This window comes from Plectropomus leopardus, chromosome 16 (assembly GCF_026936395.1).
Source record: "Plectropomus leopardus strain MGB_pleo_1.0 chromosome 16, ASM2693639v1, whole genome shotgun sequence".
In the NCBI taxonomy this organism is placed as follows: Eukaryota; Metazoa; Chordata; class Actinopteri; order Perciformes; family Serranidae; genus Plectropomus; species Plectropomus leopardus.
In genome coordinates this window covers 4,142,263-4,167,800 of record NC_142191.1, presented here as the reverse complement: position 1 = coordinate 4,167,800, position 25,538 = coordinate 4,142,263, and the positions used below count along the sequence as shown (strand labels likewise).

The window sequence follows — 25,538 nt, the reverse complement described above, 5'->3', positions numbered from 1 at the left end:
ACTAGCAGCATTTCCATCTGGCTTTAATCGTACGCTGATTCAGTCTGTGAGTCCCATCTGGTGGTTTTACAAATAAAGATGAAGGTATTTGTTTGCTGGTTACATGTGGCTCTCACGCTTAGCTATCATGCGTTAGTTAAATATGCAAAGTGTCAGCAGAGTATAAATAAAAGACCAACATCATGGCAGAGCTAAGCGTTTTTCTTCAGAAGAAAAGCGGTGGCAGGGCGATGAGGAGCGTTTCATCCCAGCATTTTACAAGTAGCTCCCAGTGCTTTTTATTATGACCTAAAATCCTAACAACTTTCCTAAATCACTGGAAAAGTCCTCCAAACCTAGAAACAAGCTACAATTGTAGAAATGTCCTAAAATCCTAAAAAAAAAAAAACCCACCCTAAAATCTTAGAAATGTTCTAAAAATCCTAATAATGTCACAAATCCTAGAAATGTCCAAAAATCCTTGTAAGGTCATAATATTCTACAAATTTCCTAAAAATCCTAGAAATGTCCTAAAATCCAAAAAATGCCCTAAAATCTAAGAAATGTCCTAAAATCCTAGAAATGTCCTAAATATCTTTAAAATGAATGTCCTAAAATTCTAGAAAAGTTCTAATATCCTAGAAACATCCTAAAATCCTAGAAATATTTTAAAATCCTAAAAATGTCCTAAAATCCGAGAAATGTCCTAAAATTTGACAACTGCCCTAAAATGCAAGAAACGTCCTCAAATCCTAGAAATGTCCTAAAATCCAAGAAATGTCTTCAAATCCTACAAATGTCCTACAATCCTAGAAAATGTCAAAAATCAGAGAAATGTACTAATATCCCATAAAATTTCTAAAATCCTTGTCATGTCCTAAAATCCTAATAACGTCTCACAATCCTAGAAATGACCAAAAATCCTTGAGATTTCAAAAATTCTTGAAATATTCTAAAATCCTATAAACATCCTTAAATCTGAGAAACATATATGGGGATTCTGGGACTGGCCCCTGGCCCCTGGCCCCTGGCCCCCTCTCCTTTAGAAAAACTGTCCCTGGAGTACAGCAGGTGGGGTGTCCCTGTCCTGAGGTTTGTAGGAACTGTCCGTCCATGAGACCGTCCACTTCTATCACGTCTACCTCGTCTGCCGGCCACAGCCGCACCTCTCTCTCCACAGAACGACCACACAGCTGCTGAGAGAGCGAACGGGCCCGAAGCCCGTTTGTACGACAGCCTGAAAACAAACACCTATTTCTCCGAAGGGCACCGATGAAACAATCATAAACGAGCATTAAGCCCTGTGATGTGAATGTAGCCAAAGTGGCCGAAACGAAATTTAAAAGGTCACAATCCATGTTATAAACACATCTGAGTCACACGTGAGCAAAAAACAAAACAAAATCCTAACTTAGGTCACGTTTTAGCTGCAGTCTGAACTACTGGGCCTTTGTTAGTGTCTGACAGAAATACTTATCTTGGTCATTAGTGACTGCTGAAGCTCTCGTTAAAAAAATAGTGTGAAGAAAGTCTTGTTCCTGTCAGATGCGGCGTGTGACAGACTCTGATGGCGCTAAGAGCTTTGTCACACCTGAGATGAAGGCGTCATGGTTGACATCTTGTAACACTGGAGTCTCGAATTGCTTTGTAATGTTTTGGCTGTAGCAATTTCAACAAAATTTCCTCCACTGGGATCGGTTAATTAATAGTTTTCATATCTTATATTTCAATCTATATTTTTGAAACAGAATTTAGATTAGACTTAATAAATGTTCCCCTGCAGCACATTTATCATTTTCCAGTATTCATTTATCAATCCTGGCTGCTATTTCCTATATTTAGCAATTATTCTAGCAAAGTCATGGTTAAAAATAATTTAATATATACAAAGTTAATGAGACAGTGTATTATGTCTGACCTATATGTAAGAAATAATAAACCGCAGCAATATAATGACTCATAATAACACACAATGTCATTTTAACTCCTCTAACATTATGAATAGTGGTCGCAATATTGCAGCCCATTAATAATATTTAAGAATACATTATCCGGCCACAGCAGTGAGCTCCACACCTCCACACTTATTCAGATGTTAATATTTTGTACCTCGGTGCAAACTCATCGATGGTTAAGCCTGCCTTCAGACCAGTGCGGCAGTACTCCAGGCCGTTGGCGATGGTGTAGGCGACTTCCAGGATGGCGTCAGCTCCAGCCTCCTGAAGGTGGTAACCACTGATGGATATGGAGTTGAACTTGGGCATGTGCTGGTAACATGGAGAGTTAATAAAATCAGTGAAACTCACAATATAATAAACATTACATTACTATTATATACGCAAGTTAACCATTAAAAAAACTGACCAGATTATTCTTTCAGAAACATGGGGAAAAGGCAATGAGCAAGAAAAGAAGAAATTAACCCAAAACTAGCAAAAAATTAGTAAAAAGCACAAGAAATTTTGAATGAATGAATGAATGAAAACGTATTTCAGACATGTGAAAACTAAATAAACAAACAAAAGGTTAAATCAGTTTCAACAAATAAGCGGAATAAGTGAAACGCTTGTTACATAAATTCCATTTACAAGCACTGACATGCCTGTAAAAAGGAGAAGGAAGAAGTTTACGCTCATTTAATCATCCCCTGCTCCGCAACTCAGTCATTTATCTTCATTTTGAATAAATATATTACACATATATATGCATATACCCATATTTTCCTGAAAATTAGATTTAAAAGAACATTAAAAAAACAAAAACAAAGAAAAGACCTTCGAAAAAGTCCTTAAAAATATTTTAATATTTCTTTAACTGAATTTTAAATATGTAATTTTGATCATTATAAATATAGTTTTCCCCCAGCTTTTGAATTTACAGTCTGTGAAACATTTCTCACCATGTTATTAATTGCCCATTTTCCCCATATTTTTTAATCTAAGGTTTAAATACTTGCGAAAAGGCATGTGCGAGCAGCACAAGAAAAGTGAAGTTGCTCCAGGTTTTAAAGGGTTAAATAATATGTGCATTCAAAATTCTACTGTTAGTAAAAGTAATAAGTATTTTCAACACGTTGTAGTTAAAGTATCAAAAGTAAATAAACTAATTTTGCAGTAAAAGGCCTCCTGTAACTCCATCATAAGCAAGTTGCTTTTTGCAGGTTTCAAAGGGTTAAACAGCTCGTAAGAGGTGTTTGAGCTCAGAACAAAAAAACTGATGTCGATCCAGATCTCAAAGGGTTAAAGTATATTTTTGGCGCTTTGATTACCACAAGCCGAGCGCCATCTCGTTCCATTATATTGGCGATAAGGCAGACATCTGTACCGCCCTACTCTCGAAAACTCACACTAAAACTATCCAGATTGATAAATAGCACTACAGGTAAGACGTAAAATACGTATTTTATGTTTTTCGGTATAACTGTCCCTTTAAGTGGTACTTACTTTGGAGGTATAAGCGAAGATGTCTGCGATGGCGTGCATGGAAGGCTCCGGGGGGAAAATATAGGTGTTGCGTACCATAAACTCCTTCAAAATATCATTCTGAATGGTGCCAGTCAGTTTGGCTTTGGGGACGCCCTGCTCCTCCCCCGTCACAATAAACATCGCCAACACGGGGATGACCGCTCCGTTCATCGTCATGGAAACGGACATCTTCTCCAGAGGGATTCCATCAAACAACATCTTCATGTCTTCAACCGTGTCTATGGCAACTCCAGCCATGCCGACGTCTCCGTGGACTCGGGGGTTGTCCGAGTCGTAACCGCGGTGAGTGGGGAGGTCAAAGGCCACGGAAAGACCTTGCTGTCCAGCTGGGAAGACAGAGCATAAGAGACAGTAGATTAGAGCTAATGAGAGACAAAAATGGGATGGGGAGACAGACTGGAGCTCAGAGCGAAACAAATGTCACTCATGACAGTGATGGGAGAGTGGTGTAGAAACGCCTCCAGTTATATGACACTTTTAAATGCACTCTTTTGTTCAGACATCTTTTAAAAAACTGCCATTTCTCTTGTTTTGCTTGCAGATTATCACCATAAGCGTTCTTTGATTTCATGTCGTGTGTAAACCATCACAGTCTGCGGTTTAATGAAGTCATGTATGTTTCACTTGACTGAGCTCAATTCAGCGTGCCGAGACGGCTCCAAAACACTGGAAAGTGTGGCGGTACTACGAGCCTGTGGCATCTGGTGACATTTTACGCAACTGAGTGCCTCCGCTCACATGATGGGCAGAAAAAAATGCATTTCAGCACTAGTGTTCGTGTGTCATTATACAAATCTCCTCCGGCAGCGGTTTTCAAAGTTAGGGGCGCCTGAGAACTTCAGAGGCGGCGCACGGTCAGACAAAACAAACCAGAGAAAGGAAAACTAATATGGACTTGAAACAAAAGATAAAATGTCCGTGGAGATAGGAGTTGCTCACCTTTCTAAAATCCTCTTCCCCTAAAAGTACCAGCAGAGTGCGGGTTTTCTGCATTGACCTTGATTAAAAGCAAGTACCGTTAAAGGCTGCGGGGCGAGGACGATTTATGCATCCCTGCAGCACCTGCCTATGTGTGTGTAAGACGCAGACTCATTGTTCCCACTAAAGTAGGTGAGTGAGCAAAATAAGAAGGCAAAACTGTGAATCAGCTTATCGCAGAGAGATTTCTGCACAATACTGACACAGTAGATGGTTTTTCCATCACAGATTTGCACAAAACTTAAGCGATATTATTGAAATGTCGATAAAACACAACTGTGAGATGACTGCGTTTCCACTGAGTGACGCTATGTGACTTCTCCTCTGGTGATAATATTCCAACAAGCACGGCGACGGATGTTCAAAACATTAGCAGGTTTTGGGTTTACAACAAACAAAATGTAATCCATTGTGTGTAAAACAAAAATGGGAAAAGATGGGAAAAACCGAAGAGGAATGGGAGAAGTTTTGTGAACTACAATAGCATGTACCAACTGCTGGAGACAATGTGGGATCTCAGATGCCGATCATTACCATAAATTCTGGTCTCTTCCATTATCATTTCCTCTCTGGCAGAAGGCTTATTGTTTTCTTGAGTTTTCATGCTTTACCAAGAGGTGGACTGTTTTTTCCCTTTTTTAATGTTTTTTTCTTGTTTGTTTCTTTCCTCTTAAAAAAAATCATACAATTAGTATAACTGTTGCTTGTATGAATAATGTTACAACATATACTTCTCATTTATTTTGATCCTCTTTGATGTCTTTCTCGCTTTAATGTTAAAAACAGAAAATGATGTAAGTATGTTGTGCTGTATAATGTACACCAATTTTATTTCCAACAAAAGCGTTCTTAAAAAATACAGATGAGGATGTTTAAAATGTTTTTTAAAAGATGTTTATAGATGTTTAAATAAATATTTAAAACATTTTTTTTTAATCAAGATGTTAACAACATGGCTGAGTAGAAAATGAACTAAAGCAACAATGACACAAGTTTGGGGGGATGGCAGCAAAAAAAAACATATACATAAACAAAAAACAGTGACTTTATGTGTTCGGGTTCAGATGTGTTCTGGGAAAATGATTTCCAAAACTGTGTGTTGAACAAAACATATTCTGCTATTAGGTTATTATTTAAGGGTGTGTTTTCATTTCACATTTTTCCACAGTTAACAATGTAAACATACACAAATACAAAACCTACCTTTAATATTGTCTTTATAGAACTTGTTGCTCTCCTCCACGGTGCTAAAGCCAGCATACTGCCTGATAGTCCACGGTCTGTAGGTGTACATGGTAGGATAGGGACCCCTTGTGTAGGGAAACACTCCCGGCAGTTCATCGGGCCTGTCAGCTGAGTCTGCTTTAGTGTACACAGGCTTGATGTTGAGTCCCTCTGGCGTGCGCCAGATCAGATCTTCCGGGTTCTTCCCCTTCAGCTGCTTCTTGGCCAGACTGGCCCACTCAGGGTGCAGCTCCTTCTGGTCCTGACATGGTGTGGAAGTGTGGATCAGACAGCGGTGTGTGCGTGCTGAGGAGACGGAGACTTGAGCCAGGCGCCGGGCAGCCATCGCTGCACACGCCCTCTGTGCAGTCAGCATGTTGACTCAGTCAGACGCACATGGACCACCTGAGGGAGACAATGAGGAGCGGCTGTGAAGTGGCTAAAAATAGTTTAGGTAGGAGTGAGTTAGTGCGCTATAAAATTTCATTTAAAAAACATCTGGAAAACTGACTGCCTTAAAAAATGTAAGTAAATATACCTATTAATTTTTATTTATGATAAATTTTAAATGAAAGAACAAATATACTAAAAACACAAAAGCAAAAGTCAAAACAAACGGCATAAAAACTCACACAGAAGCAACACACTTAAAACAAACAGCCAATTTGCAGCATTCGGAGACGAGATGTGTATGCAGTGCTCAAAAGATCCTTAATCCTGTTTTTAAAATCTCTAAGGCTGATAACAGAGTCTATATTAAGATGACTCTGCAGCTGACACCAAGATGACGGAGCAAAAACTCTAAAGGCACCAAAGTCAGTGCAGGTTCAATGAGCAACATACAAAAGTTGCCCATGTAACTCAAAATTGCAACTAGTGTCCATTTTAGGAGTCAGTAAAGAACATAAATAAGAAGGCAGTTCATGTAAAATGGCCTAAAAAGAAAAGAATATAAAAGTATGTGATGCCCACATTACAACTATTGTTCTGGAAATGTTTACACACCCCTAAACTGATATTTGTAGATTTATGTTGGATAATATTGTCTGTAATTTTGATCTGTTACTGGAAAATATTTATTTTGGTTGTTTAAAATTTAACACAATACATGAGAAAGAATATTTTCTAATCAGTTTCATTTTATAGTTTGTTAAGTTTTCCATTCATAAATGTAAATTTACCAAAACAAAACCTCACTTTCAAGTTTTCAAGAAAAACACCGAACTGTTTGTCAACACTTTAAAATTCGTTTATAAAAAAGCACAATGGTCAAGGCTGAGTCAGAATTATCCATAGAGCTTCTTTTATTTTAAAAATTAAACTGGTTCAACAAATCTCTCCATATTTTAAGGAATTTTAAAATGTTAAATAACTATTTACCATTATTACACACACAGTTGATTCCTCATAAAATTATGTTATTGCAACTATGTTTTCACTTTATATTTAAGGAATTTTAAAATGTTAAGACAATAGTGTCAAAAACCATTAAAGCTACCAAAACTGTGAGACTGAGCTCCCAATTTAATGTTTTCACTTATTTTTTTTCCCCTGTTTATTTTTATTGATCCCTGACATGTTTTGTGTTTATTTTAATTTATTTTAGCTCCATCATTTATTTTTGTGTGTATTTACCTGTGTCTCTATTTCATTTGAAACTTAACTAATTATTTGTTTCATTTCATTGTTAACTGATTTCACACAATAAATAATAAGTAAGAAATTTTAGTGTTGGTTTGCTGCTAGCTGGTTTTGTTGCATAATTAACATGAGGCCAACCAGTAAAAAAGCATACTCTGACACGCTAAATGTCCTTTACTGACAGGTCATTTTTGGGATATCGATGCTCATAAATTAACTACTTCAACAACATTTCAGAAAATAAACAAACAAACACTTTAGCTAATGCTAACGTCAAGATAAATAGCCAAATTGTTTAAAAAGCCGACACATAATGTTACTGATACTAACTTCCACTAAACGCATTAAATAATTAAGTTTTTAGGCACTTTTCAGATACTTAGTGAGCAGCTAACGTGTGACATTATCAGTTATCAGATGACATTATTGTAACATTCAGCAGCAACAACGTTAGCATTAGCTAGTTTAGCATTGTCTGCTAGCTAAATTAGCTTTAAGCAAAGTTGCAGGGCTAAGGATTATTAAATGTATATTGACTAATGTGAAAACGTTTTCAATTGATAGTAAAAAGCCAAAAACGCGCATTTTAATGATGACAAACGTGATGACATTGTTGTAACGTTTTGCAGCAACAACGTTAGCATTTTGTCGGCTAGCTTAACTAGCCAGCCGTCATATTTAAGCGAAGTGAAAAAGCCTGGATTGTTTAAATTCATTTGTACTGATGTGAAAACATCTTCAATTGATACTGAAAATGCAAAAAAAAATGCACGTTAATGTTGATATGCGTTAAGTAAGATTAGCTGCGCTGCTAGCTAACAGCTGATGTTAGCTCGTTATGTAGCGTACATTTAAACTGATTTTCGCTGACATTAGACGTATTGTTGGTACGTTTTAATATGTATCAGCGCACATTTCTGCATATTTTGAGATCATTTTCTGACCTTGCCGTGTGTTGAGCTCTCTCTGGTTGACGAAAGGCGTGTGGTCGTTCATCCAATGAAGTTTCATAACATTGACTGTCAGCCAATAGCACGCTAACGTCGGCGGATGAACTTTGACCCGGAGACACTGGAAGTAAACAACACTTTGAAGAGTGTTGAGCGTCGCAGAGATCATCAACCTCAGCCAACGTTAGCAGGCTCCAGTTATGTCTTATTTAATGTTACATAATGTATTTTTTAATAATATGAATAAGACTTGTCAGTGTATAAACCTCAATTCCTATTAACGTCTGATTTAAATTTTCATGTCTCAATACCATAGACTGTATATAATATATACTTAATACAGTTTATGCTCAATAACAACAAAATTATCTATTATTTTACCCTTTACAATAATGATTAAAAAATTAGTTGCAAAAACATAATATTATGAGGAATCACCATGTTCATAATTATGGTAATTACGTTTATAAAATTTTAAAGGTCCTTTTAAATAATGTGGAAAACATCAATGGACCAATTATTTTCTTTAACCAGTAATCAATTTAAAATTGTGTGTTGTAATTATTATAACAGACAAACACATATTCTTTTAAATAATCTGAATTACGTATTTTATTTTTTAAATAAGGATTTAACCTAAAGAATGTGTTCATAAATATGGTAATTAAACATTTAATTGCCATAATAATGAACACGTTAATAAATTAAATGAATAACCCAAACATGTTCATTTGTTTTTATTTGGTATTCAATTTTTTAAATTAAATATTTATAACTTTACTGTTATCAGCTCTCTTGTATTATTTGCCTGGTGTAATAAGTACTTTTTTGCTTAATAAAATGTTTGTATAAAATAATAATGGCAACTGCTTCTTTTATTTCTTCTTTTTTTATTTCTTTTAATATGTATATACTTTTTGAAAGTATAATCAGATCTCTTGTCATGTACCTGTATGTCTGACAAAATTATTTATTTTTGCTAAATTAAGTTTAAAAAATAATAATAATAACAATATAGTGTTGATTATAGGAGTGAAATTAGCATTATCAATCATTCTGACCTTGACCAGTATGTGTTTTTTAATAACATCTGCCAGTAGGCGGCGATGTTGCCACTAACATGCAGTCAAACATATTACAAATAAACTTAGAAATCACACACAGGACTCAGACTTCTCAACACAGTACATGCCATTTTTATTCAAGAGTTGGTCGATAAACTGTCGTAGTAGCAATGGCTCTCACAGAGTTCTGTACAGTATTGGATCGGGTTAGACTGGATAGGGTACACTTGCAGTAAATGTTTATGAGGGATATAAAACATACTAAACATAGCAACATCATTCAGAGCATTCAGCAGGACGACCCTTTATCAAAGTGGCAATGCAGACAGTGGTATATAATGCCCAGTTATGACACAGAGCTGAAGTTTTGTACTTTTCGACGTATGTACCCTTCCTCTGTTGTTGAAACTGTAAGGCAGTATATGTTTTGATTGCAATGTAGTAACGGCTTTTCACCCGGATTTTCTCGTGGTTCAACGAAATTTACAACTTTAAAATGCAATTAAACAAAATAGCATCTCCGACTAACAGAAACAAAAATGCGACGTGTGTATGTTTGAAAAAGTCTTGCAAGATTTCTCGCAGTATCTATGATGACAAGATGGCAACGAAGCAGCATTAGATACGTTTAAATACTGAACTAAAGACCGTAAAAATCATAGAAGAGTGACGGGAGGCGGCAGCCGAATATGGTCTCCCTGTGGAAACAGGTTGTGGCGAACGCAGCCTCATTCAGCTTCAACCTTCTGATTTAAGCTCGAGCATCACTCCAGCTTCAGCAGTTCCACATCGAATACGAGCGTGGCGTGCGGGGGGATGACTCCGGGGTGGCCTACCGCTCCGTAGGCCAGCTCTGGCGTGCAGGTGATCTTTGCCCTCTGACCCAGGCTCATCTGAAGGACCGCAGAAAAGGAGAACATCATCAAGCCAACCATTATTCTCATGATCGATTAGTCTAAAATTATTTTCTATATTTGTGTTTATAAAATTGTGAAACGTGTCCTGTGTAATGTACCAGAATCTAAAGTGACATCTTCAAATTATATGTTTCATCGTAACAGCCACCCATGGTCTCTGAGTGTATGTTTTGATGCTGTATCCGTGGTTACAGAACATTTGTTTGCCTTTTAACTTTTTTGAAACTTTCTTATTTCTTATTTTAATAATTAATTTAATGTATTAATTATTAATTTAATAATCAATTTCTTCATTGTATTATTATTATTTTTTGTATTTATTTCTCTTTTATTTTTTTCCATGCTTGAAAGGTCTTCATGTTCATTTGGTTGTTTTTTTTTTTTTTTTTTGTCGGATTGCAAGAAAAACCAAATATAAAAACTTTGCTCATCAGACAATACAACACAAAAAATGTGTTTTATCCTCAGTCAAAGCTCACAGCTTTCAGCCGTCAATTATTCAATTACATTTCACATGTTCATGTTCGATTAAATTCTTAACAACAGCTTAATCAATCATTGATTAATTGTTATCATCCCTGGTTATTTTTATGTATGTTCACATGAACATCGAACCATCCATCCATTTATCTGGATATCAAAAAAAATTGTCAAATGTTCATTTTTGAAGAGCCAAATCTGATTGGACTGGCATAATCCTGAGTCAGGTACAGGCCTAACATTAACTATTGTTTTGCTTTAACCTAAATATGATGAAGCTGCAGACTCTTTGTTTCCCATGAAGACAGGGGGACACTTTAAAGGCCCCTGTGTGGAGTCTTTTTCGTCCCCCGAGAGGAAATTCACTCACGGTTTATCGTGTAAGATGCAGTGTGCGTAATGCAGCTGAATTTGTTCTCATTGGGGACAAATAAAACAATGAACAGTCAGGTGTCTTCAGTCTCAGATCAGGGTTGCTACGGCTTCAGGCAAATTAGATTTAAGACTTTTTTAAGACTTTTATTATTGCCTCTCAGAATGAAATTTAAGAGCAATTTTACAACAACAAAACTGAAGGATAATTCTGCCGCAAGACATGACGTTATTGTCCTGTGAAAACATGAGATTATCTTTACCAAGCGTTGGTAAAAAAAAAAACCAAAATTTCAGAGCAGAACACATGAAAGACAAAGAAAATATTCTTAGAAAATAATATATTAGGTTTAGTGAAGTGGGAATATGTGGCATTTATTGGCTGGTTTTTTTGGTGATTTTGTGTTTTTCTCTGCATGTGAGATCCGGCTGCCTGGATTCCTATGATGACGAGCTTAATACGAGGAATTTGGGAAATTATTTAACCAAAAGTAGATGTTACCACTTATTTTGAGATTTTACGGGGGAATATCAGAAAAAAAGCCCTACTTCTCATGTTCCAAAAATGTTCATAACTTTTGAAGGATTGATTTCATGTTTTTTTTTTTTAGATTAATGAATTCAATGCCTTTTAAGACTTTTCAAGGATCCGCAAGAACTCTGTCAGATAGCAGAGGTACCCGGCACATTCACACAAAAGTGAAAAATAAAACAAGAATAACAGCAATAACTATGTGGTTGGTATGATTCTGTAAACACCAAAAATAAAAAGGAATAAATGAACTTCCAGCTACAGTTAAAAGGGCTGAATGTAGTGAAATAATGTAATAAAGTTATGGGCCCGCCTTCATTTTCTCCTCTTACCTGTGCTACACCTTCCTCCCAGCCCTTGATGACCTCACCCCGTCCAATCTTGAACTTAAATGGCTTGTTCCTGTCTCGGGAGGAGTCGAACTTCTTCCCATTCTGCAGCATACCTGCCAAAGAGAAAAGCATATTCAGAAAATAACATCTGCTTAAACCTTTGGATGCTTGAGCATAATGGCTTGATTTATCTGAAAGCACGGGAGGGTGACGAGCAGCTGCACGAGAAACGGCCCAACAAACAACAAACAAACAACAAACCTGAAAATAAGCACAAAAGAAACCGTAAACAAACAAAAATGAAAAAAGGGAAATAAAATTACCTCAATAAATTCCTTTGGGGTTTCCTAACTTCTCCTGCACAATTTGTATTATATTTGTTATTATCCACTTGTTTTAATCAAATCTTGTGTCCTAATAAATTTAATTAAAAAAAAAAAGTTTAATGAATTATTTAATTTTAATGTGCTAAAAAACACTTTTTAAAATATATAATTAAGAAAATTATATAGTTTTCTGGACATTATCCCTCCAAAAAATTTGGGATAGAAAAAAACCTGGAAAATTAGCTTTAAAAAGACAGAGAGGGAGAGAGAAACAATATTAGAAGATATTTAAAAAAAACAGTGAAAATGTCCGGAAAACATTTACAATTAGTTAGTTAATTGTTGTTTTTTTTTGCCTTTTTGTTGTTTTCTCTTTTAATACATTTTCTTTTCTTTTTTTTGCTAGATTTCAGGTAATTTTCTTGTTCCTGGTTACATGAAATGTCAGAAAAATACATCTATAACTACTATCATAATAATTATTTTCTGAATATATTTATTAACTTATCTTTACCATTTTACATTTTTTTCTTTTTTACATATATTTTCTTTTCTTTTTCTGCTAGATTTCAGGTAATTGCCTTGTTCCTCCTTACTTGAAACTTCTCCCCATGTTTTCGAAAGAAATGAAGTCAATTTGCTCAGGTTTGAAGGGGTTAATGAACCACCCATTTTGGTCATCTAATACATCATAAAGACTAAGCACGCACTGCAGTAACCCTACCTACCCTTAATCCATTTTCATCTTTTATCACAGCTTGATGCCAGATCAATACACGCCCTTTCCTCAGCGCTAATGTTTTGGAAAGAGGCATTTAAAGATTAAAGGAATAAAGTATTTCTGGCTCCAGTCGGAGGAATTATTCTGGCGGGGCTTCTTATCGGGATCTTGGGTCTGTTTCAATTACGCAAATGAACAAAGGGAATGTGAATCAGGAAGCTTTGGCCTGGTTCAGTGGATTATTTTTAAAGTTAAGTAGGCCATTGCTCGCCTGTATCTAGACCACAGGGAAGAAAAGGGGTAACAAAGGCGGAGCGGTGCAGGACCGCTCCTTCAGAGCGCTGACCGACATCATGATAACACTGAGGCCATTAAACACGACTAAAAGGCACCGGCACGACCTCATCCGTCATTTCAACATGCACTCCTCGCCTTCCCCTCGTCACTTTGGCTTCAACCCTTTAACACCTGGATTGTCATGAGTTTCCTTGTGCTGCCTTCAGACGCCGTGCATTTAACCCTCTGAAACCTGAAAAAAAAGTTTTATTTGTTCCAAAAATGTGGCAAAAAACTTAAAGCAACTTTGCAATATATATCCTGCAAAACTATTTTCTTGCAGTTTGTTTAACATTTCTTATAAAGGTGCTCACTGCCTTTATCACCATGATTTTGAAAGAAATAGGTTCAAGAGTTTAATACTTGTAAAAGGCAACCGAAACCTGGAGCAATATCATTTTTGTTGTGTTGCTTTCCAAGGGTTAGTAAAGGCACCGGGGGAGAAAATGCAATAGCCAATTGTATCACCCGAAAATGTAGTTATGTAGTTTGTTTTTTACTAAAATGTTGACTACAAAGAGTGTGTGTGTTATCTGTGATGCAGTTAAATGTTGTTTATTAAAAAGTGATTCCAGTGTGCTTTACTGCATATTTCGATGATTTTTAGGATAATATCATGAATTTTAATTATTTTGGCCGAGATAATCATGACATCAAATTTATCGTGCCTAATCCATAAAGCCCATTAACTTTTTAAACCTAGACCTCAGTGATGCAGCGAGGAGTCAAAGTGGTCCTCAACATGCGCTTGCATTTTGGAGGCCGCTCCATGATAGTCCTTTGATTTACTTTTCTCTGTCGTACTTCAACAAGTGTGAATACTTGGCATTTAAAGTTGTGTGCTAAGTGAAGTCATCCAGTCACATGAATGTCGGTACTGTACTGCTTCTCCCATTTCATCCCCCCTAAACTTAGTAGGTCCATCATTTCCGAGAACCACAGTAGATATCAGTTGGACTGGGCTCTGTCCAACCACAGAGTCATCAAGTGCACACACCAAAGCAAACACCACCTGCTGCAGGGCACTCGAGTAGCAGGGAGGCTAAACCTTCTTGCGTCAACCGCAGAGAAGCGGGTTCGGTTTCTGGCAGCGGTGGCTGCAACTCGCAAGGAAACACTGGCTGGAAATGTTCACATGTGAGGGGGGAGTGAGGGAGCATATCCTGGGTGTTACACTAATTAGTCTTACAGGTTTGTTGGGGTGTCTGTTAACCTTTTGAAACCTGGACAAGCTGGTTTGATTTCTTTAAAAAAAAAAAAAGGGAAGAAGCCAACATGCAACTTAAGAAATAACCCAAAAATTAAGTAAGTAAGTAAGTAAAAAAAAAAACCCAATGAAATAACCTGAAAAATGCTCAACAATAAACCAATTAAGAGCCGACACCAGCAAATACACAGGCAGTAAGCCCCCAGGAGCAGTGCCACGTTTTGAAGCTAATTTGACAGAGTGGCCCGGTTATGAAATTCATACCTTCATGAGCGATATATCTAATATACTCGAGGTATTGCGTCTTGCTCCGCCTGCAATATATAAGTAATATAAATTGTCACGTCGCTTTTATGAGCCACCGGCATTTGGGTTCCCTCGTTCTCTCCTCTGGCTCTCTGCCTCTAACAGACACACACACAAAGCGTGGCTTTTGCAGAGCTCCAGACTGTGACAATTTAGTCACATTTTGCAATCATGGAGCACTACTGAAAATTGCAAAATAAAAGCACTATGAGTTCTTCAGCACCGTTAAATGCAATGATTTATACTCTGTAAGCTGGAAACAATCTAACAGCTCTCCAGTTCATATATTAATAGAATTTGCAAGTCATAGTGGTACTGTGTCTGACTTTTCACACACAAACCACGTCCAAATGACAGGAGTAGCCCCTATTTTGGATACGAGCTCCTTCTCATTTTGAGCAGGCTGGTCGGTGTCAGCATCATGTGCTGTTTGTTTGTTTTGGTGACGTGGATTGTGTAGACGATCAGCTGACAATGTCACTCAAAGAGGCCCGATGTTAAATATGCGTAACTTTGGGCCATAACAAGATATAAACAGGAGAGTTATATAAAAATTCACCCCCTGTTAAGTTGTCATGAATGTTGAAATTAGCTGTAGCGACCAAACCGCACTTTGAACCAGGCTGTAAACATGTTTATTCCTGCTCCAAAGATGAAGAATTGACTTTACTTTGGAGCCGGCCTTCAGTGGCCATTAGGCTTCATTTTTTCAGACTCTGAGGTTGCAGCTTGGGTACACACTAGCGACTGGCTAAAACCAGCTTGAAAAACAAACAAAAACAACAATGGAGAAAATATCATTGGCTCCTTGTTTCCTGTCAGAAAAAAACCCACACAGCAGCATTGCTCTAAAGAGAGATACGACCTCTGATATTTCATATCAGCATGGTGGTTTACTGTGAAATGTTCTATGCTACCTTTCAGTTTTGTTGCAACATATATCAGTTCGGCTGAACAGGTGCATAGATGTTTCACTCATGGCTCTCGGGCTGTATCTTGCAGGAAAGTGGAAACATCACAAACGACTCCTACATCCCATCGGTATCAGAGCTCCGTTATCACTCTCTGGACAGCTAAGCATGGGTGGGGTCTCTGCAAAAATAAAGCGGGGCCCGTCCCTTCCTGAGGCTGACTCCCAAACTCTCCTCGTGAAAGATTTCACTTGCTAGAGCCCTGGCTATATCTGCAAAAAAAAAAAAAAAAATCTGTGGCGCACAGGGGTGGGGTTATTTTTACTCAGTTTACTGTATCCTGTCTCACCCCTGTCTAGGACGGCAGCCAGCACAACAACCCCCCCTTGGCCCAAGCGTGGATGAAATGAGATGCGTGTAAAGCTATCTGTCTACAACAAACTTATCTATGTGTTGTCGTGTTTCGCAGCTGCAAGCATGCACGGCTCGATGGAAAGAGTAAAATCTTCTCATGCTTCATATGTGCCACAAACTGGGAGTATGTGCGGTGTGTTATTAGAAGTATTTCAAGCAAAGATGATGAACAGCAAATTTACTTCTGCAGCACAGACAGCCTGAAAATGATCCTCAGCAACAGCTTAACCCTCTGAAACATCAGCAAACGGGCTTTTTTTCTGTCAAAAACATGGACAGCAGGTGACAGGCAAGAAATTACCCCAGAAACTGCAATTAATAAAAAGACACAGGATAATTACCTTTAGTTAGCAAAAAAAGACAAGTAAAAATACAAAAATAGGAATGGACCTTCAAAAAAAATGCCAAAATAAAATAAAAATGATAAATATAAAGGGGTTAATAGACATATTTACTAATAAATTTCCACGACTTTGAGGCAAATCTTAAAGATCATATATTCTCTGAAACATCCATCGATACCCCTTATTGGTTCTTTTTCATTACTATGTGAGAGGTTTTAAATAAATATTATTTGATGATAAATGTAGGGACTGTTCATTATTTATGAGAGGGGAGGGGGTGGTGAAAAAAGGGGGAGGCATGCCAAATAATTCTTTAAGCACTTGCGAGAACCCTATGTTTTTTAAAATAAAATATATATATATATATATATATATATATATATATATATTTCTAAATTATTCTACTAGCACGTTTTCTATTTTTTAAACAGCCTTGTTTTTTTTTTTAAATTTTCCAAAATGAAAAATGAAATATTTAATCGCTAGAAATTTTAACAGAAATTACTGGTGAATTTTAACATTTCTGACGGTCTTTAAACACATCATGTGTTATTATTCAGGTTTGTGAAACAAAACTTTCGGGGTATATCAAGTTATCCAAAACTTTTCCAAGACTGAAATGAACTTTTTCCAAATTCAATTACTTTTGCATGTTTTTCATGACTCTGACTATAAGAAATATTTGCTTTTCTTTAACCTAATTCAAAATATGCAATTATAATAATTACAAACATAGTTTTATTGATATTTTTCCATAGTTCACTGATGATTTTCTTAATTATCAGCTAAATTTTAGGTCATTATCTTGTCACCTTAACTATTTTTTTTCTTTCAATTTGCTAAACATTTCATGCCAAGATTGGCTTTCTTCCAATGTTTTTTTTTTTTGAAAAATCAAACCAATTTGCTAAAATTTCAAATATTTAAATGCCTGTGAAAGGCATCTGGATACAGCACAAGAAAACAGACTTTGATCTAGGTTTCAAAGGGTTAAAAATGACAATTTTGAACAAGACATTGGGTGTCATCTGGCAGGATTTCTCCTGCTCTCCTCTATAGGGGAACTGCAAGAAGGCCATAATTCAGCAGAAGCTCAGGCTGATTTAGGATTTTTTTGTCCTAATTCAGAAGCATTATCAGCTCCCTGCTTTCCTCAGCTCTATGAAGTTGGGACTGAAAACGTCCCGCGGCGTTCAATCACAACATTTTCCCTTGGAGTGCGAGTTCAGCCTCTGCTGACACACAACCCCGCGTTTCAGTCTCTATTTCTGTGTCACACACCGAGGACCCATAAGGTCTCAGCACGTTTCGTGGTGAAGTCCGGAGCTCAAACATGGTAAGGAATGACGTCCACATTTAGGCATGACATCATATCCACGCAGCCTGTTGCTCCCAAAGCTCACGCGTCTTGTCAGCGGAGCTCGACATGGCCGTTTATCATCATCGCCTAAGTGCCAAATTTCATCAATCACGGAAACCCAGCGGCTGCTGTAGTTTTCTTTATATTGACTGATATCAGATCTGCTTCCCTTTTCTTCCCTCAGTGAGAGCTTGACGCAGAGAAATGAGCTTGTGATTGCAGAGTTGCTGGCTCAGCTCTCAGCTCTTCAAATCTACGATCGACCCTCAACTCGGGCAATTTACCGTCAGATTTTCAATCTTTTGTCCAGTCATACTAAGGATGCAAATATATGTCAAATTTATCTACCACGAAATCTGCCACAACATTGCATGGTTATTTCATAACCTTTTACGCTTCAAAATATTGATATTTTAAAACATTAAATAAAAGCCTATTTTTTCAGTCAAGCTTTTATGTAGTGTCTAACTATCTTAATTTTACAATTTATATTTCTTCTATTTATTAAGATCCATTTTTGCTTATTTCCTATGTTGTTCTTGTTTTTATGTCTTCAATCAAACTGTAAAGCGCTTTGAATTCGATTTGTTTGAAAAGCGCTGTATAAATAAAATTTGATCGATTGACTAGTATAACTGTGCTCTACTACTCTCCTTACTGAAAACGGACCGGGCTCTACATTAACACATTACATTACAGGGGAAGTAATCTCAGTTTGGGGAAAGTGAAATGCTTCGTGCAGTTGGGCGCGTAAAACATAAATGTGATGTGTAATATAACGTTTTCTGAAAATCAACAACACACTGTTACACTGAAGCAGAGCTGGATCTGTCTCAGCACCGAGTATTGAACACGACTGATTAAAAAAATTCGGACATACTGGACACCATAGAGGTTGACTCTGGGGTCGACGATGTCATACACGATATAACGTTACGAACGTTAAATATCTCTTCAATGCTGCATGCAAAAGACTTTTTTTTTGCATTACAAGGGTACTCAGGTAGTTTCATGGGGTCTCGCCCGTAGATGCATTATTATACGGTTTTATTCGTTGATATTGTGTTCCACTTTCATTGAGTTCATTTTTTAAGCCAACATCAGTCCTGATCATAGATATCAAATTTTCATTTATTTTCAGAATTTTAAATGTCAGGTATTTGTCATGATGCAGCGGTGGTTATCACAGCATGGGATATGTCTATTACTTGCAGCATCATTGTGACAGTACACCTGGTGGAAACAGCATGTATTTTCTCCAAACATGGTAGAAAATGATGTCAGGTAGAAGATAGTACAAATTACAAATTACAAGGCAAACGCCCAGAGTAACACCCACAAATAATACAATACACAGCCAAAATTATCAAAAAATGAAGAACAAAATGACTTAAAATGCGACAAACAGTCTCCAAGCGTTAAATATTGACAGATCAGTTAGTGAATGTTTTTTTGTTTTTGACTTTCGAAGGCAAAATGAACCAAACTGACATCCCTCGCTTAAACTAAACAAAAAAATACATACATATATATATATATATATATACACATCAGACTAACACGTGACATTTTTTTCAAGTCAACTTCTTTCTTTGTTTCTATATGTTGTATTAATACTGTATTGGGGCCTTTTATCGTGGTAATATCGTCCTGTGAGATCTTTATCATCGTTATATCCCTAATTGTAATTAGACTGGGCAGCTCTGCGTGCATGTGTGAAGGCAGAGCAGGTCACTGAAAGATAAGCTGAGAGTCAAACAGATGATAACACATCTCAGACCAACCTGACCCACACGGACGGCAGCTCTGAGACGAGCTGCTGATCCAGACGCTGTTAACAGACCGCCAGTCAGACGTGACACAAACCAGAATATGTGTCAAAGAGGGAGCAGCTTTTCCCTCTCTATTTTTTTATCCCAGCAAGAGCCTTTAGAGCCCTCGTGGCTATGAGCGCTCGGCTAATTTGGGCAACCACAACTCTCACCAGAGTCGGGGAGGGGGGGTCACACATATCTGTGTGTCTGTGTGCTCTGGCATGTGTGTGTCTGCATGTTTAAAATCCCAAAGGAGAAAGTGAGGATTGAAAAAGTACAGCAGTGTGAGCGTCTCTGTGACAAACCAGGCTCCCTAATGTGAAATACTGGGAGCAGAGTGGTTTCCAATCCCATTATGTGTTAGGAAATCACTCTCTCCGTACAGTTTCTCTGGCTCGGTGCAGGCTGCACTGCAGGGTTTTTGCACTAACAGCCAGCTGGATGATTCATGTCCCAGATCTGCTGCTAACCTCTATCACCACTTCTGTCTCTCTTTATCAGATCTTGAACTAATCTCATATCTGAGCTTTTAAATAAAACAAATGTGGGTTAGTGTCCGTCTTTACTGACCTGAAAAGTAAATCTTAAGTCCTCATTAGTTTAGCTTTCATACAAATTCCTGGATATCTAATCCACAGTGGCTGACTGCACCAATTAATCTGGATTAACCAAAATAGGAAATTAGATCATCAGGGTTCCAGGATTACCTTTTGCCTATTAACCCTTTGAAAACTGCGTAAATTGGCTTGGTGTGGCAAAAATATAGGATGAAGGCAAAGCAAAACTTAAGAAGAAATGATCCAAAAATGATCAAGAAAGTAGTAAAAGAAAAAAAAAAGTTCAAGAAAATTATGTTAAAAATAATATTAAAAATGTTAAGTCAAAGACAAACACGGAAATGACCAGAAATATATATATATATATATATATATATATATATATATATATATATATATATGCATGCTTAATTCTTTAATATAAAACATGATGAAAAAAATCTAGGGGGAAATGTCCAGAAATCTATACTATAACTGTAATAATTATATAATTAAATTTATGTTACAGACTTATTATTTTAAGCACACATTTCTATATTTCTTATCAAATTGCTCATTGCCTTATCCATATTTTCCCCAGAAATCAATTCAAACCAATTTGCCCAATTTGCTCAAAGGTTTAAACTTGTGAAAACCACTTAAACGCGGCACAAAAAAGTGACGTAAAGTGTCAAATTACACATTAAAAAATGTGGATAAAAAAATCAAAATTAAATGATTATAATTATATGATTTGTGACTTGCTGTGACATGCATACTGTACACCAACCGCCACTTATTACATTACAAATGCTCTAATTTTCTCTCAGCGAACCACATTCTCCGGCTAATCTCCTGGCTTGTGTTCAACACTAAGGTCTTATTTTCTCACGGCTCTACCTTTCAGCACCGGTGCACTCTTTTCTATCTATGCACTGCAACACATTTCCCCTGCTGTTACAAAAACATATTTACAGCTCTTGTTGTGCTCCGTGGATAAAGTCCTGGCTTTGGCTTAACTCTGCATTTTACGTGCCACTGCTGCTAAGTTACAGAGAGCTTATGGGTAAATTCTGTGCAACAAAGAGGGAAAAACAAAAGGAGAGATGGGGAAAACTTCAACAAAACAGGCTGAATCAGAGAGTGAAGGGCACAAACTGAAAATAAACGGTTATTCCCAGGCTCGAGCACATCCTGGCGTTAACGGGTCTTGTAGTCGGGAAACAGTACTGAGGTTTGTTCCATTCAGGAAGCTGATCAGTACATCCGCTGTTTTCACTGTTTTTAGTTTTTCAACCTGAGTCATATTTTTCCATGTTTTCATGTCTAAGTGACGAATGGAGAGACAGCAGTTTTTAAAAATGTGTCTGATATTGAGTGAGAGGACGAAACAGTAGCAGTGTAACATTATTGGGTGATTGTGCACCATCCATTCACGTCCCCTAAAAGTGCTTGTTTTTGCCACTGACAGGCTCAGATTGTTATTATGACATTATGGAAAGGATCCCTACAGAGACAGATATTTTTACTGAAGTAAGATCCTTTTTGAAACACCACTAAATCGCCACCGGACTCCATTTAACCCTTTGAAACCTGAGCAATCTCGCTTGATTTCTGTCAAAAACATGCGATAAAGGCAATGAGCCATGACACAAGAAATCACCCAAAAATGAGCAACAAATTAGTAAAAAGTACAAGAAAATTACCTGAAAAATTACTTAAAAAGCAAACAAGTAGATGACCTTGGAAAAATTGCGTAAAAACCATAATAATTCTGTAAAATAATTTTAAATATATAATTATAATAATTATAAATACATTTTTCCAAGCTTTTCCCCCTAAATGTTTTCCCTAGCTTTTTAAAAAATAATTTTCGAAATTTGTGGAACATTCCTCACCAAGTTGTTTATCGCCTTTTTTCCCATGTTTTTTAAATAAATTGCACTAATTAATTTTTCTTCATTCTCCAAGAAACGTCTTGCAAATTGTAAAAATCTAGTAAAAAGTGACAAGGCGGGGGCAATTATCAAAAAAAAATTTTTTAAAAAAAGGAAAAATTTCCAGAAAACTATATTTATAATCATTATACTTAAAATGATGTCACAGAATTTTCTAAGCCACTTTCTCAGGGTTTTTGTTTTTTACATCTCTATCTTCTTTCTTCTAACTTTGTACTAATTTTCTGGCAAATTTTTGGCCATTTCTTGTTCAGTTGCCCATTGCCCTCTTCTTGTGTTTGGAAGGGGAAAAAAAGCCTATTTGCTCAGGGTTCAAAGGGTTAATATTCTTAGGCAATTTTTACGGAAAGCTGCGATGTTTTTTTGTTTGGGTGTTCTTTAAAAATCCCCCAAATAACACTATTAATTACAACCAGGAACTTGTAAAATCAGAAATTATTGTTGGATTGTCTAATTTCTGACGGTCCTTGAACACATCATGAGAGATGCCTAAATTATATATAAGTAGTTTGAATCTTATATGTTTTAAAAAAAAACAAAAACATAAAGGCAACAACACAAAAGCACCCCAAAAAATAATCTAAAAAAAAAAAAACCTACGGGAAAGTGGGACATGAAAAAAATATATATTTTGGGTCCTTGAAAAGTCATGGAAAAGTTTTGAAATTTTGTCCGTAACAATAAGCGGGAATCCTGACAGCAGTGAAACAAAGCGGAAATTTTTCCACTTAACTAAATACTATCAGAAGTCATATGAGCCAAGTAATCGTAACGAATTAAGACGACCATGTGGACATATTTTTAATGATGGACGGGAAAGGCCCAGCTTCAGGGACAAGCAAAAGTTTCTCCGGACTAACAAAGAATACACTATTCAAACACAATCAAACCTGTTTCCTAGAGACAGAGCCATCGCCGGAGAGCGTGCAGTAACTTTTATAGCAATGTAATAACACTGATACTCAGACAGAGTGATGACTGTGAACTAGGCTTTGTTTACTTTCTGTCTGACCTAGTTGTCTGGACTGCCAAGCCCGGGGCACTGAATAACCCAAATTTATTTCCTAAATGTCTCAGCGTCTTACTGCCCCGCCTAAAAATTGGGGAATCTGACAGGAGACAAACAGCAACAAGAAAGCATGTCTTTGTGTGCATGCGTATTCTACACGCATGGTGCAAGCTTCAACAGTCTCTAACTTGGCATTAACAACACAAGTGTCAAATTTCTCCAGCAAAACAAAAGAAAAAATATATTTCCAGCACATACTGGCAGCTCCACCCTGTCTTTGAAACTTTAAGCGACACACAGGTGCGTACATGTCCGCAGACTGCGAGAGCCGGGCTGCATACTGAGTCATGTTGCGCTACAAACACGCACAGGGACAAATTTCCTCTCTCACCAAGGAGACAGGACAGACGTCTGGCTTGCAAAACACAAAAACAAAAAGGTTAAGTTACCTATGTAATGAACAACACACGTCTGGTTCTTCTTTGGAAATGTTCTTCCTGTTGAGAGGAGAGAGAAAACAAGTGTTACTGTGTGTTTACACACCTCAGAAACTGTCAGGCTTATCTTGTGGATTAACAATGTCTGGGTTAAGTCTGGTGAGGCGTTCCCAGCAGGAATGTCCCCTCATGCCTGCAGACAAGTCAAATCTGTTAAGAGTCAAGCTCATTTTGCAACTTCAGCCTGGAGGCGTCTTTTTCCACTGAGGGGCTTTCATATGTCTCTAAATATGCCATTAGCAAGGTTCACACACATTGTCCAAGACTGTCCCAAGACTTTCTTTTTTTTGCACCACTTGCCTGGCATTTTTCAAACACATAAAACTTGTTCAAACATAATTTCAGCGTCCCACATGATGTGTTCAATGACTGTCGGAAATGTGAAAATCCAACAATAATTTCAGTTTTTACAGTTTCTGGTCATGATAAATGGTGTCATTTTGATGGTTTCCTAGAAGAAAAACATGCCTTTCGAAAATGTAAGAAATAAACATAAAGCATTGCTCCAAAGTTTTAAGTTTTCTATTAAAAGAGCAGCAAAATTGCAAGCGATAACTTTCCTTCCAAACCCTTCAAAAATAGACAAATAGTCACCAAAAATCTCCTAAAGTTTTTTTTTAAAAATAAAAATCACCGAAAAAAGTTTTCTATGAAGATCTCAAAATAACTAAAAATTTAAATCGTCATAACTTTTTCATAGAAAACTCCAAACCGGTTTTCTTTTTTTTTGTTTGTTAAGAAATGTAATCTTCTTTTCTTTAAAGATGGTGGGAAGCCATGAAGGGAGCGACCAATACATAAACTCATAGTCATGTTACATGAATGTAATTTGACTTATTACACATAGCACATTTCCATGATTCATCCAAAACTTTCAGTGATTTTTACTAGTTCCAGGACGTTTCCAGACCTGGAAAATGTGTGCGAAATTCCATTACTTTTCCAGGTTTTTCTATGACAGCTGGAAACCTGCATTAGTGCGTTCAGCAGAAAAAAATAAGCCTGCAGGAGTCTTGCAGGTCAGTGCCTTTATTTTGTCTGCCTAATCTTAGCTGCATTGTGGGCAAATACAGAAATGCAGATTTATTTTTATTAGTAACAGTGTGCATGGAGAGTTCTAGAAAGACCCCGTGCAGGAGTCAGTTATGATAAATAAACAGTGAAAATTTGGGCTTTAAAAAATCCCAAACATATGCCGAATACTTCAATTAGTTACCATCAATCTAAAAAGTATATGTACATACATCCTAAAACTACGAGTTTGATATTTTCCGTAAATTATTTTTAAATTTTACAAAATTCGAACGACATTCCGGGGGAACCACCGAGCCCCACCACAACAATCACCACCTCCGCCTCAAAGCACTCAGGAGCGGATAAACCCACTTACCGTCACCGGGGGATATTGTCTCGACCTCCACGCCCATGGTTGTGCTTCTTCAAAATATAAGCTCTAAAACATACGGACTAAAAAGCCTTTTCGACAGACAATATTACCCGTTTTGCGGCTACAAGTCGGGCTATCTCGGTGGAAACCATGCATTCACCGACCAACACCGACCCGGAGCTGCAGACAAGCGCGGGACAAGCCAAGATATTTTGTAGTTTGTCGCGAGACAGCGTCGAGATCTTCAACTCCGCTACGTACGTTGTCTTCAGTCTTCAACGCAGCACGACGGTTATCCTAAATTTCAAGTAAATAAATCAACTTATGCCATTTTTTTGTTTTCTAATTAACTGGTCTTTATCAGAGTAAATATTTCGCTAGTTTTAGTTTCCTTAAATTACCCAACAATAAACACGAAGCACCCTCTAGCGGGCAAAATGGCTTAAAACACGCCGATG

The 25,538-nt window shown here is 37.1% G+C and overlaps 2 protein-coding genes across 2 annotated transcripts in view; both read right to left on the bottom strand.

Annotated features, from left to right (window-relative positions):
• Positions 1–8,408, bottom strand: part of mmut (methylmalonyl CoA mutase) — a 30,402-nt gene extending 21,994 nt beyond the window's left edge. Inside the window, exons 1-4 of the mRNA XM_042503650.2 lie at positions 8,252–8,408; positions 5,646–6,071; positions 3,423–3,790; positions 2,089–2,246 (exon numbers count right to left, since the gene is read on the bottom strand). Of these exons, the coding sequence (XP_042359584.2) occupies positions 2,089–2,246; positions 3,423–3,790; positions 5,646–6,042 (923 nt within the window). The 5' untranslated portion in view covers positions 6,043–6,071; positions 8,252–8,408. The remainder of the gene's footprint in view (positions 1–2,088; positions 2,247–3,422; positions 3,791–5,645; positions 6,072–8,251) is intronic.
• Positions 8,409–9,430: 1,022 nt separating this feature from the next.
• On the bottom strand, positions 9,431–25,410 carry fkbp1b (FKBP prolyl isomerase 1B). Its single transcript, XM_042503373.2, has 4 exons — positions 25,084–25,410; positions 23,646–23,693; positions 11,955–12,067; positions 9,431–10,214 (listed from the first exon to the last, which is right to left on the bottom strand). The coding sequence occupies exons 1-4, from the start codon at positions 25,118–25,120 to the stop codon at positions 10,086–10,088; spliced, it is 327 nt and encodes a 108-aa protein (XP_042359307.1). The 5' UTR covers positions 25,121–25,410; the 3' UTR covers positions 9,431–10,085.
• Positions 25,411–25,538: the final 128 nt, after the last annotated feature.

Coding starts and splice junctions, on each gene's coding strand:
- fkbp1b (XM_042503373.2), bottom strand. CDS start 25,120: ATGGGCGTGGAGGTCGAGACAATATCCCCCGGTGACG. Junction 12,068..23,645: donor GTGTGTTGTTCATTACATAG/GTAACTTAACCT, acceptor TCTCTTTGGCAG/GTATGCTGCAGAATGGGAAG. Junction 10,215..11,954: donor GGGAGGAAGGTGTAGCACAG/GTAAGAGGAGAA, acceptor GCGGTCCTTCAG/ATGAGCCTGGGTCAGAGGGC.